The sequence below is a fragment of the Pongo pygmaeus genome, chromosome 1 (assembly GCF_028885625.2).
Source record: "Pongo pygmaeus isolate AG05252 chromosome 1, NHGRI_mPonPyg2-v2.0_pri, whole genome shotgun sequence".
NCBI lineage: Eukaryota > Metazoa > Chordata > Mammalia > Primates > Hominidae > Pongo > Pongo pygmaeus.
The window spans coordinates 93,579,637-93,593,519 of record NC_072373.2 but is presented as its reverse complement, the minus strand read 5'-3'; the positions used below and the strand labels follow the sequence as shown (position 1 = coordinate 93,593,519).

The following is a 13,883-nucleotide window of genomic DNA, read 5'->3' as shown; positions in this document are numbered from 1 at the left end:
ATACTGCCTTTTATTTTTATTTTATTTTATTTTTTGAGACAGAGTCTTGCTCTGTCACCCAGACTGGATTGCAAGATCTTGGCTCATTGCAACCTCTGCTTCCCCGGTTCAAGCATTTCTCCTGCCTCAGCCTCCCGAGTAGCTGGGGATTACAGGCGCCCACCACCATGCCCAGCTAATTTTTATATTTTTAGTAGAGATAAGGTTTCACCATGCTGGCCAGGATGGTCTCAAACTCCTGACCTCAGGTGATCTGCCTGTCTTGGCCTCTCAAAGTACTGAGTTACAGGTGTGAGCCACTGCGCCCGGCCTTATACTGCCTTTTATTACAGTGATTTGGGTACTTATTCTTTTTACTGGAGTGTAAATTCTTTGAGGGCAGGTACTTTTTTCATATCGTGGCACACACAGGGAATCTTTGAAGCACACTGCGGGAAATGGTCCAGACTGAGACTAGTGGTCTAGGACTCTAGCTGGCCAAGCCCTGCCTGGGACACTGGTTAGGAAATGCTGTGTACAGTACTTAGCACAGTGTCTTGAATATAATAGGTAATTATGATTGAAAGATCCTTGGAAGAGATAAATTCAAAAAGGAACTTGTGAGATATGAGAGCGAGTATAGAACAGCAGAGGATTTGAGTTCTCACAGAATCTTGGAGATGAATGGGATCTGACATTCTTGCCTAATTGCCTTTTTATTTACAGATATCCAAACCAAGGCCCTGGGAACAAATGGAAAGCTTTAAGGTTCATGGCTGGGGGAATAATTTTTTAAAATAAAAATGTTAAAGCTTGCTATTCATATGCCTTGCGACTCTCCTTGACTTGAAGGTGCCAAGGAACTGAGATAGAGCTAAAAGTTTAGCTATTTTTCAGCATGAGAGCTTGTCTTAGAAGCAATCCTGATGAATCAGAAGGATAACACAGATGACCTCCTGTCTTGCCCCAGATCCTCATGGTCATCATTTGCCTGCTTTCTTCCTGAACATGAACAACTGTGTCGGACAATAGATCATACTTGGAGAAGGAATGGATTTCTGCAATGGCTTTGACCTTTAATGCCTCATAGAAGAGTAGTTAACACACCACTCAATCCCACTGGAGTTCCCCAGCCTTGTGGTTATGTAGTCTATATAAGTGGTTTTAAAAGTGAAGCTGAGATTGGGTGAGATTGTGGGCCAATTCCCATTCATCTTTTGGTGGACAGAATTATAGGAAGAAGAATGGGGATAGCTTTTTCTTTCCACCAAGGACCAGATGGGAGGAAATAGTCTTAATTTAACAGAAAAGAAATTGATGCCAAAAAGGCTGTGCAACAGGTCTGAGAGGGCAGGGGAGTTGAGTAATCAAGGGAGGCCAAGGCATACCCTGATTTGTCTGAAGCTGTTTGAGATCAGGAAGGGAGCTGTGTTGTTTGACTGGGCCTGGGGTGAGTGCACCTCTGTACAGAGGGGGGGTACAGACAAGATGGCCACTGTTGTCCAGCCCTTCATATGTGCTACATTTAATGTGTTTCCTTTACTGTCCTAAAACAGTGAGGCCTTACTTCATTTCTTTTTCTCTTAGTCAGATTCTGAGGAAGATGAACCCACAAAGAAGAAAACTATCCTTCAGGTAAGCATTGTGATATAAACCATTTTTTTTCTCTTCCTGTATTATTTCCTCAAAGACAGGACTTACAGTATCCAGCAGTTTTCAGATTAGGTTTAGAGCAAACACAGATATTTGAGGACTATTTAGGTTCGGCTTTGTTTTTCTTTATAACTTCAGACCTTGTGCATCTCTACCCTCTCTACTCTATTCCTGGCTTTAACATGCTGGTATTACCTTTCCTGGAAGACAGGCAGTGGTAGGGAGATGAATTGTAACTCAATTCAGTTCATTACGTATAGTGTAAAAGGATTATTTAGGGAGGGTAGAATAAGTGGATTAGTCAAAATGATGTTAAAATTGTCTATCTTCTCCCTGTCTCATTTTTAACCTGGAAAATAAGCACTTAAATAGCACTTACTGTGAACCAGGCACTGTTCTGAGTGCTTTACTAGCATTTAATTGATTTCATCCTCATGATAGTGCCTAAGCCATAGTGTTATCATCCCTGTTTTACATATGAGGAAACTGAGGAACTTGCCCAAGTTCAGACAACTAGTGTGGGCAATCTGACAATTTTTTTTTTTTTTGAGGCGGAGTTTCGCTCTTGTTGCCCAGGCTGGAGTGCAATGGTGCAATCTTGGCTCACCGCATCCTCCTCCTCCCAGTTCAAGTGGTTCTCCTGCCTCAGCCTCCCGAGTAGCTGGGTTTACAGGCATGCGCCACCGCACCCGGCTAATTTTGTATTTTAAGTAGAGATGGGGTTTCTCCATGTTGGTCAGGCTGGTCTCAAACTCCCGACCTCAGGTGATCCGCCCACCTTGGCCTCCCCAAAGTGCTGGGATTACAGGCGTGAGCCACCACGCCTGGCCAGTCTGACTGTTGAGTCCAAGCTCTTAACTGCTGCACTTAGCTCCTTGTAATTGAAACCAGAAGTCCTCAACAAGACAGTGCTAGTAGATGATTTCCCTGCTGTTTGCTTCTGTTTCCCCTCATCTCAGTACTATTATCCTGGCCCCCAGGAGCTTCTTCCCATTCCTTGCACACTTGGTGATTTATACATTCTAACCTCATGTTGATCATATGTCTCAGGGAAAAGCAGAAGTGGTCCTGCTTTCATAAAGTGGCTGTCTTGCCTGGCACGGTGGCTCATGCCTGTAATCCCAACACTGGGAGGCCCAGGCGGGCAGATCACCTGAGGTCAGGAGTTTGAGACCAGCCTGGCCAACATGGTGAAACCCTGTCTCTACTAAAAATACAAAAATTAGCTGGGCGTGGTGGCGGGCGCCTATAGTCCCAGCTACTTGGGAGGCTGAGGCAGGAGAATCGCTTGAACCCGTGAGGTGGAAGTTGCGGTGAGCTGAGATCGTGCCACTGCACTCCAGCCTTGGCAACAGAGCAAGACTCCATAAAAAAAAAAAAATAAATAAATAAATAAAAATAAAATAAAATAAAATAAAAAATAAATAAAATAAAATAGTGGCTGTCTTGTGATTCAAGTATATGATACAAAGCTGCCCCTTCTCCTGACTCAGTTAAATGTTGCTTCCACCTCTGAGCAGTTTTAGAAGGACGTGGTTGTATGGAAGTTAGAAAGATAACTGGCAAGGCTGATATTTGTATTTATTTATTTAATTTTTTTTTTTGGGGGGAGACGGAGTCTCGCTCTGTCGCCCAGGCTGGAGTGCAGTGGTGTGATCTCGGCTCACTGCAAGCTCCGCCTCCTGGGTTCACGCCATTCTCCTGCCTCAGCCTCCAGAGTAGCTGGGACTACAGGCACCCGCCACCACGCCCGGCTAATTTTTTTGTATTTTTAGTAGAGACGGGGTTTCACCGTGTTAGCCAGGACGGTCTCGATCTCCTGACCTCATGATCTGCCCGTCTCGGCCTCCCAAAGTACTGAAATTATAGGCATGAGCCACTGCACCTGGCCCTGGTGTTTGTATTTATAGTAGATGAAAAAGGAGTCATGCAAGATGTTGGCGTGCTGAGACTGAGCAAAGGCAGTCCTGTTACCAGGATAGCTTCCTGGAGGAGGTGGACTGGCTCAGAAGGCGCCCCCACTGTAAGACTGAAGACTGTAAAGAACAATCTTCCAGGTGGTAGGAAGAAATGAGTAGATAGAGGAATTCTGAGCTCTTAAGGCAGAGTGGGGACTTAGGACTGCAAAATGTTGTAGCCATGACCCCAGATATCTGATAAGTCAGACACTTCAAAGGTAGCCTGAGGGTGTGCTCCGCCCTGTACCTCAGTCTGGTTCCTATGAACCAGAGCCTCTGGGCGCTTCCAGGCTGGACCAAGTTTGTGAACACACACACAGCAAGAAGAGCCCAGTCTCCAGATGAGCAGTTCTGTGTGGCTTGACTCAAATGTCTTATTCACTCTGGGCATTTCTTGGCTGAGAAGGCTGGAGTACACTGGTACTCTAAGACAGTGACACAGTGACCTTATTCCATTCTCCTTTTCCAATTGGCATTTCCCTTAGCTCTACAGTTAGGCCAAACTGGCCTTTTAGCATAGAGAAAGCAGAATCTTTTGGGTAATAGGAACTCTGGATGGGCTGGGCCAGTGAGCTTACAGATCAAAAGTTAAATGCTTGACTCTGGCATTAACAAGCTAATATGCCACATCTATAGGGCTTTCCTTGGATAGGGTAGGGGACTTCAGATTAAAAAAATACAGCATATATATATATACTCATTTCTGGCTGACAAAACTACCTCTGTATGTATAATGGCACTAAACATACTAAAATTACATATTTTTGTAAAAAGCAGTAATAGATGAGGGAAATTTGCAAGCTGAGTAAGTCTGAAAAGAACTGAAGATGATCTTATAAAAACCCTTTCAGTCAGCTGATGTAGGATTCTATGGTCTTACGTAAAAAATACTCTTAGGCGGGGCGCTGTGGCTCATGCCTGTAATCCCAGCACTTCGGGAGGCTGAGGCGGATGGATCATAAGGTCAGGTGTTGAAGACCAGCCTGGCCAAGATGGTAAAACCCTGTCTCTACTAAAAATACAAAAATTAGCCAGGCATGCGTGGTGGTGGGCACCTATAATCCCAGCTACTCAGGAGGCTGAGGCAGAGAATTGCTTGAACCTGGGAGGCGGAGGTTGCAGTGAGCCAAGATCATGTCACTGCACTCCAGCCTGGGCAACAGAGCGAGACTCCGACCAAAAAAACAAAAAAATACCCTTAGCACTTAAGTCCTAAGGGAGCTGCCCCACCCAAGCTGAGGCTTCAAGTTCCTATCTAAGGGGGGGAAAAAAAAGAGAAAGGAAATCCTGTTTCCTTTGCTTTGGGGATGGTGACAAGGAGAGCAATTTAAAGGGTTGGAAAAAGCTGTGTCAGGCCCCTTGCAGTCTCTGGACTCACTGCTTCCTTGTTGAACGTGCTGGGCCTCCACTCTTTCCTAGGCGTCATTAGCGCTGCTGAGGGGTCTCGCTCAGGGTTAGCTTTCTCCCTTGGTCAGGGGAAGGGACTTTTTTTTTTTTTTTTTTTTTTTGAGAAGGGGTCTCACTCTGTCACCCAAGCTGGAGTACAGTGGCATGATCTCGGCTCACTGCAACCTCCGCTTCCTGGGTTCAAGCGATTCTTCTGCCTCAGCCTCCCAAGTAGTTGGGATTACAGGCACCTGCCACCATGCCTGGCTAATTTTTGTATTTTTAGGAGAAATGGGCCTTCAGTATGTTGGCCAGGCTGGTCTCGAACTCCTGACCTCATGATCCGCCCACCTTGGCCTCCCAAAGTGCTGGGATTACAGGCGTGAGCCACCACCGCCCAGCTGGGAAGGGACTTTTGGCAACCGTATGAATGTTTCTTTTGGACAGAACCTTGTTCTTGATTTTGGGTAGCATTCCAAAGGAAGGAGAGGGTTCTTGTGTTAAGAGGTCCCTTCAGGACATGGAGAGAGGTTGAGTGATGAGCTGGAGAGACCTGGGCTTTTTGGCAGGAAGGATGATGTGAGGTTAAGAGCATCATATTTGTTGAAGACACAGAGTTGAGGAAGGCTCGCTCTAGAAGAGGGCAGTGGAGCTGGGTTGGGATGGGAGAGAAGAGGAATGATACCTCACCTTGGGAGAAGCAGCCCGCAGAAAGGCCTGAAGTAGCAGGAGTCAAGCCCAGATTAGGTGGTCTGAGTGGATGGAGGTAAGGAAGAAACAAGGGCTGGTAAGATTTTAGGCTAGAGAACTTATCTGTAACTGTTGTTTTTGGTGTTGCTAGTACATAAAATCTCACTTGTCATCTTTCCTTCCTCCTATCCCACACCTGGGCTCACCAGGGATCCGGTGAGGGGACTGGTTTGTCTGCCTTGCTTCCCCAACCTAAAAACCTGACTGTGAAAGAGACTAACAGGTTGCTCCTGCCCCATGCCTTCTCCCGCAAACCCTCGGATGGCTCCCCTGATACTAAGCCCTCCAGACTGGCTTCTAAGACCAAGACTTCCTCTCTTGCCCCTGTTGTGGGCACCACAACCACCACTCCGTCGCCCTCTGCTATCAAGGCTGCTGCCAAGAGTGCTGCCTTGCAGGTGACAAAGCAGATCACGCAGGAAGAAGACGACAGTGATGAGGAAGTAGCCCCCGAAAACTTTTTCTCCCTCCCTGAAAAGGCTGAGCCACCTGGAGTTGAGCCATACCCTTACCCCATCCCCACTGTCCCTGAAGAGCTGCCTCCAGGCACGGAACCAGAGCCGGCTTTCCAGGATGATGCAGCCAATGCCCCCCTTGAATTCAAGATGGCAGCAGGCTCAAGTGGGGCCCCTTGGATGCCTAAGCCTGGGGACGATTACAGCTACAATCAGTTTTCCACGTATGGCGATGCCAATGCCGCTGGTGCTTATTATCAGGTGGGTAGGAGGCACAGAGGGCAGGCGAGGGAATGTTGGAACATGGTGGTCAAGGAGAGCTTTGAGCTAGTGATACAGCCTCTGTGGTGTCACTTTGGCTAAATTAACCTTCTCTATTTATTAGGCCACAGAACATACCTTTATTCTGAACCATATTAATCTAAATTGCCCAAGTTTTGAAGTCTGACAGGGTGAACCACATAAATGACATCTTTATTCTGAAAACAATCTATTTATTTTTTATTGATCCATAATATTTGTATATATTTGTGATATATATATCTATCTTTTTTTTTTCTTCCTAACCTTTGTTTTAGGTTCAGGAGGTACATGTACAGGTTTGTTACATGGGTAAATTGCATGTCACGGGTTTGGCGTACAGATGATTTTGTCACCCAGGTAATGAGCATAGTACCCGATAGGTATAGTACCTGATAGGTAGGTTTTTCGCCTTTTTTTTTTGGAAGGAATCTCACTCTGTTGCCCAGGCTGGAGTGCGGTGGCACAATCTTGGCTCAACTGCAACCTCTGCCTCCCGAGTTCAAGCGATTCTCTGCCTCAGCCTCCCGAGTAGCTGGGACTACAGATGTGTGCCACCACTAACATGCCCAGCTAATTTTTGTATTTGTATTTTACATTTTTTGAGACGGAGTCTTGCTCTGTCGCCCAGGCTGGAGTGCAGTGGCACGATCTTGACTCACTACAACCTCCACCTCCCAGGTTCAAGCAACTCTCCCGCCTCAGCCTCCCAAATAGCTGGGACTACAGGCACATTGCACCATGCCCGCTAATTTAATTTTTGTATTTTTAGTAGAGACGGGGTTTCACTGTGTTGGCCAGGGTGGTCTCAAACTTCTGGCCTTAAGTGATCTGCCCGTTTCAGCCTCCTAAAGTGATGGGATTATAGTGTGAGCCACCACACTTGGCTGTAATAGGTAGTTTTTGATCCTTACCTTCCACACTCAAGTAGGCCCTGGTGTCTGTTGTTCCCTTCCTTGTGTCCATGTATACTCAGTGTTTAGTTCCTATTTATAAGTGAAAACGTGGTATTTGGTTTTCTGTTTCTGTGTTAATTTGCTTAATGGCTTCCAGCTCCATCCATGCTGCTGCAAAGGACATGATTTTGTTCTTTTTTTTATGGCTGTGTAGTATTCCATGGTATATATGTACCACATTTTCTTTATTCAGTCCACTGTTGATGGGCATGTAGATTGATTCTGTGTCTTTGCTATTGCGAATAGTGCTGTGATGAACATGTGTGCATGTGTCTTTACAGTAGAGTAATTTATATTCCTTTGGGTATATACCCAGTAATGGGATTGCTGGGTTGAATGGTAGCTCTGTTTTAAGTTCTTTGAGAAATCTCCAAACTACTTTCCATGGTGGCTGAAATAATTTACATTGCCATCTGCAGTGTATAAAGTGTATAAGTGTTCTCGTTTCTCTACAACCTTGCCAGCATCTTTTTTTTTTTTTTTTTTTTTTTGAGACGGAGTCTCGCTCTGTTGCCCAGGCTGGAGTACAATGGCACGATCTCGGCTCACTGCAACCTCCGCCTCCCAGGTTCAAGCGATTATCCTGCCTCAGCCTCCCTAGTAGTTTGGATTACAGGCATGCACCACCATGCCCGGCTAATTTTTTATATTTTTAGTAGAGACAGGGTTTCTCCATTTTGGTCAGGCTAGTCTCGAACTCCCGACCTCAGGTGATCCGCCCACTTCAGCCTCCCAAAGTACTGGGATTACAGGCGTGGGCCACCGTGCCCGGCCATTATTTTTATTTATTTTATTTTATTTATTTATTTATTTATTTCTTGAGACAGGGTCTTGCTGTGTCGCCCAGGCTGGAGTGCAGTGGCGCGATCCCGGCTCACTGCAACCTCCGCCTCCCGGGTTCAAGTGATTCTCCTGCCTCAGCCTCCTGAGTAACTGGGATTACAGGCATGTGCCACCAGGCCCGGCTAATTTTTTTTGTATTTTTAGTAGAGACAGGGTTTCACCATGTTGGCCAGGCTGTTCTCGAACTCCTGACCTCAAATGATCTGCCCACCTGGGCCTCCCAAAGTGCTGGGGTTACAGAGGTGAGCTACCACGCCCTGCCTATTTTTTATTTTTTTATTTTTGAGATGGAGTCTTGCTCCGTCACCCAGGCTGGAGTGCAGTGGTGCGATCCCGGCTCACTGCAACCTCTACCGCCCGGGTTCAAGCGATTCTCCCGCCTCAGCCTCTCGAGTAACAGGGATTATATGCGCCTGCCACCACGCCTGGCTAATTTTTGTATTTTTAGTAGAGACTGGGTTTCACCATGTTGGTCAGGCTAGTCTGGAACTCCTGATCTCAGGTGATCTGCCCACCTTGGACTCCCAAAGTGATGGGATTACAGGCGTGAGCCACCGTACCCCGCTGACTTTTGGTTTTATTGCCTGTGCTTTTGAGGTCTTAGCTGTAAAATTTTTCCTAGACCAGTGTCCTGGAGCACTTCCCCTATGTTGAAAACAAAATCTGATTGTCGGAGCTGGTGAGAGGTATGAAGGGAAGGCGGAAGAGGACTGGTATCTAATCTTAGAATTACAAGATAGCTTCCTGAAATGTGGATGATGAGGATAAGGGAATCTATGGCATAGACGTCTAGATAGCAGTTAGTTTAAGAAGAGTTTCTAGAGGTGAGGAGTATTGAGAAAAACAGGAAGGGAGAGTTGGGGCCAAGGAGGAAAGAAGGGAATCTGGACGGTTGAGTGCAAAGTAAGAATAAAGAGAATCAAAAAAATAATAATAAATAGAATCCTGAGGGTGGTTTGAGGTTTGAATCTCAAGCTGAGTTTGGGCAAGTTACTTAACTGCCTCTCTCAGTCTCAGATTTTTCAGGTGTAAAATGGGATATCAGAGCAACTCAAAGTGTTGCTAAAATAATTACATTAGTTTAGCATGGTGGTTCCTGGAAAATAGTAAATGTTCAATAAATGCTGATTGTAACTTTTTATTCACGTTGTATTCACCTGTTGTTTGGAAGAGATATTTAGATTTGATGTGTAGGGCCTCAGAGAGTAAAAGTATAGAATGCCAGGTTGTACATAGGTTTAAGAGAGAATTCCTAGCAGTCAGAGCTTCCCAAGATGTAGAGGGCTCCTAGCAGCAGGAGTTGGGGGACCTGGCACCAGTGGTGGAGTTGAACAGAGGCAGCTGGCTGGCTCCATGACTGGGCAGCTTCAGCAAGTTTAAAAACTGCTGGCCTGGGATGGTTGGAAGACTTAAGTCCCTTCAACCACTGTGATTCTCTGAATGGTCAGCATTATTGTTTTCAATCTGAGCATGAGTGAAGAGAGAGGGCTTTGTGGAGAACCTGTTCTGACCAAATACTTTGAAAACAATTTTGTTTCCTAAATCTTTGCTGTTAAGCCTTGTTGTTTCCTATAGGCTGAGCAGAGATACTATATCTGCCCTTAAGGTGGTTGTTAGAAGGATGGAGGAAGATAGGCTGGGTGTGGTGGCTCACGCCTGTAATGCCAGCTCACGCCTGTAATGCCAGCACTTTGGGAGGCCAAGGCAGGCGGATCACCTGAGGTCAGGAGTTCAAGACCAGCCTGACCAATATGATGAGACTCCATCTTTACTAAAAATACAAAAATTTGCTGAGCATGCTGGCATGCGCCTGTAATCCCAGCTACATGGGAGGCTGAGACAGGAGAATCGCTTGAACCCAGGAGGCGAGGTTGCAGTGAGCCAAGATGGCACTATTGCACTCCAGCCTGGGCAACAAGAGCGAAACTCCATCTCAAAAAAAGAAGGATGGAGAAAGATAGTGTTTTTACCTCTTTAGCAGAAAAAAAAAGATGCTATTTAAATTGAATAACAAATTAGAATTCTATATGCAGTTATAAACACCATTGAGATAATCTATGTAAATTAAAGCACTTTAAATACACTAGGGGACTCTGAAATTTAAATGTATCTTATTGTGAATACCATTATAAAAAAAATCCATACTCTAATTGCTCTGGATTTTTATATATTATTTTATGTAGTGAATATTAAACCTATTTTCATTTAGCTCATCATAAAACAAATGTTCTTAGAAGGGCATTTCTTGGAGTTTAAGATGAAGTGGAAGAATTAGGAAAAAGTGTTGGCAAGGAGGAAACAGTTTATTGGCCCTGTGGCTGCCTGACTTCGCCAAGCAGAGAGGCCTTGCCCTTGCCTTCACCTTCCTCTTCCTCTAGGGTCTGCAGCAACATCTGGGCCACTCACCTGTAAGGGGAATCATGAGATTCCTGAACTCAAAATCTGGTAAACAAACCTGCTTTGTTCCCAGCTTTGTAAGTTTCATTGTATCCTAATAGTGGTTATTTTAAATCAGAGATCTATAACCTCCCCACCCCGTTTAGACTGTTTCCCTGTATTCACAGGACCAAACTAGAATGAGGAGCAGGAATGGCATGACATATGCCTTCTTGTCCCTGCTTGCGTCGTAGCTCATTGGGGTCTTATGAGCAGGAGGAGCAGGGCTGAGGGCATGGTAGAGGTAAGAGGTGAGAGTCTCAGGAAGTAGCTGAGGGAGCAAGGTATAGATTGAAGTAGGAGAGACTTTGTTTCTTGTTACCCTTTCCTGAAAAATATCCATCTGTCTGGATAGTGTAGATGAGAAAAGCTGTAGGGACTGTTCTTGAGTTATAGGTCGGTCCTTGGGATCTATGCCTTTAACTGGTCTGTTTGAGGAAGCTGTAGTGTAGCTATCTCACCACTGCCTCTTTGATGACAATTTTCTGTTTCCGGACAGACCTTACCTTCCCCTCTCCAACTGTGCCCTCAGTTGGTGTGTTTTTCTTTCCTGTTTGGCTGCAGGATTATTACAGTGGTGGCTACTATCCTGCACAGGACCCGGCCCAGGTCCCCCCCCAGGAAATTGCCCCAGATGCCTCCTTCATCGATGACGAAGCAGTAAGTTAACAAAGCACAAGTGACCATCTTTGACCGCTGGGCACCACGTTTCAAATCTGAAGCCAAAGGAAATTAAAAAAACACAGACACACAAAAGACAAAACTGTATCAGGATTAGGTTGGCAACATGTAACGGAGAAACTCTAAATAATAGTGGCTTATATAAAGGAAGTTAGTTTTTTTCTTCATGGAAGAAGGATACAGGTAGGCAGGCCAGGGGTGCTTTGGAAGCTCCACAGAGTCAGGGATCTAGTCCCCTTCTTTTTTTTTTTTTTTTTGGTAGAGATGGGATCTTGCTTGTTGTCCAGGCTGCACTTGAACTCCTGGGCTCAAGCAATCCTTCTGCCTTGGTCTCCCAAAGTGGTGGGATTACAGGTATGATTTACCGTGCCTGGCTTCAGTCCCTTTCTGATCGTCGCTTTGCCATCCCTAGGCTGTGGCCTTTATTCTTATGGTCCATGATAGTTAAAGCTACAGCCATCACACTGGCATTGGAGATGCAGCAGGGTAGAGAAAGAAAGGGAGGAACACTTCCCCTCGCTTTCTAGGAGACTTCCTGAAAGTTTCTAAGAGCACATCCACTTTGATCTCACTGACTAGACTCTGCTCATGTGGCCTTATCTAGTTGTTTGGTTTTTTTTGTTTTTTGTTTGTTTGTTTGTTTTGAGCAGAGTCTTGCTCTGTCACCCAGGCTGGAGTATGGTGGCACGATCTCAGCTCACTGCAACCTCTGCCTCTCAGGCTCAAGCGATTCTTGTGCCTCAGCCTCCTGAGTAGGAGTAGCTGGGATTACAGGCATGTGCCACCATGTCCGGCTAATTTTTGTATTTTTAGTAGAGATGGGGTTTCACCACGTTGGCCCAGGCTAGTCTCGAACTCCTGGCTTCAAGTGATCAGCCCGTCTCAGCCTCCCAAAGTGCTGGGATTACAGGCGTGAGCCACTGCATCTAGCCGGCCATATCTAGTTGTAAGGGGGTCTAGGGAATGTAGTGTTTTATTAGTTGTATGGTAATATGCCTAGCAAAAATTTTGGATTCTTTCACACTAAAGAAGAGGAGAATGGATTTGGGGAGGCACCAAGTAGCTATGTTAAATAACGTTGTGTTTCACATAATGGTCTCTCACTGCTGCTGAGCTTTCCCAAGCTTCAGCAAAAGGAAAGGTGAAAGCACAATGTCCTGTGACTTTCAGGCCCTTATTCAGGATGTAAAGTACTGTTCTATCTGCAGGCAAGTCACAGCCTATTAGGAGGGATCTGCAGAAATAGGGGGTGCTACCTCTCCATGGAGGTTCTTATAAAAAATAATTCTTCTCTGCTTACCTTTTCCCAGAAAGGTGTCCATCCCTTTGCATACTTCTGCCTGTGCTTGATGCTGTGTTCATCCACTCCCCTATAGATATCCTTCTTGGCAGGTTCGATAGTTGGTTTCTTTGGGAACCAGCTAAGCCTAGGGGACAGCTGAGAACCCACTTAGTGGCAAAAGTCAGTTTCTTCTAGGTAGAGGGAGTATAGAAGCCCTCACTAATGTTGAGATCAGGACTGGGTCTCACTGAAGCTTCTGAGTTTTAAAATTCTATTCCTTATTCACCCACATTCGCTTTGGGGCACACCTCTGGATGACTTGTATGATTTGCATTTTGTTTTTTTAGGAAGAGGAAGGAGTAGCAGTCTCCTAGAAAGTTTACTGTGCTTTTTTTTTTTTTTTCTTTACCTTAAAAACTTTTGAAGTAAAGCTAAGCCTCTGTGTGTATGTGAGACTCCTTTTCTACGCAGCCCCACATTCTTTGTCTCTAATGTCCACTCTGGTGTGGGGTCTGTTGATTCGGTGATACCGAACAATTAGAGGGAACAGAGATGGACAAACAACTGATTTTTAAAGGAGAAATCCTGGAGTTCTGTGTTTTTTGGGGGCTTGGAATTTTATTTTTTTAGAGGCGAGGTCTTGCTGTGTTTCCCAGGGACCACAGGCACGCACCACCACACCTGGCTAATTTTTTAATTTTTTTATAGAGATGGGGTCTCACTTTATTGCCCAGGCTTGTCTCAAACTTCTGGGCTCAAGTGATCCTTCCCCCTTGCCTCCCAAAATGCTGGTATTATAGATGTGAGTCACCCTGCCTGGCCTGCTCTGAATTCTTTTTTTCTTTCTTTTTTTTTTTTTTTTGGAGACAGAGTTTCACTCTTCCCGCCCAGGCTGGAGTGCAATGGTGCGATCTCGGCTCTCCGCAACCTCTGCCTCCTGGGCTCAAGCGATTCTCCTGACTCAGCCTCCCAAGTAGCTGGGATTACAAGTATGCACCACCACGCCCAGCTGATTTTGTATTTTTAGTAGAGACGAGGTTTCTCCATGTTGGTCAGGCTGGTATTGAACTCCCGACCTCAGGTGATCCGCCCACCTTGGCCTCCCAAAGTGCTGGGATTACAGGTGTGAGCCACCGTGCCCGGCTTACTCTGAATTCTTAATTCGAAAATTGTATGCAGTCCTTTTAGGCAGATACCATTAAAA

At 45.5% G+C, this 13,883-nt stretch overlaps 1 protein-coding gene across 2 annotated transcripts in view; it reads left to right on the top strand.

Annotated features, from left to right (window-relative positions):
* Positions 1-13,883, top strand: part of PRCC (proline rich mitotic checkpoint control factor) — a 33,484-nt gene that overhangs the window by 13,162 nt on the left and 6,439 nt on the right. The window contains exons 2-4 of one of the 2 annotated variants that reach the window (XM_054466148.2): positions 1,567-1,614; positions 5,876-6,442; positions 11,281-11,376. In XM_054466148.2, the coding sequence (XP_054322123.1) occupies positions 1,567-1,614; positions 5,876-6,442; positions 11,281-11,376 (711 nt within the window). The remainder of the gene's footprint in view (positions 1-1,566; positions 1,615-5,875; positions 6,443-11,280; positions 11,377-13,883) is intronic. The other variant, XM_054466152.2, reaches the window with a different exon arrangement.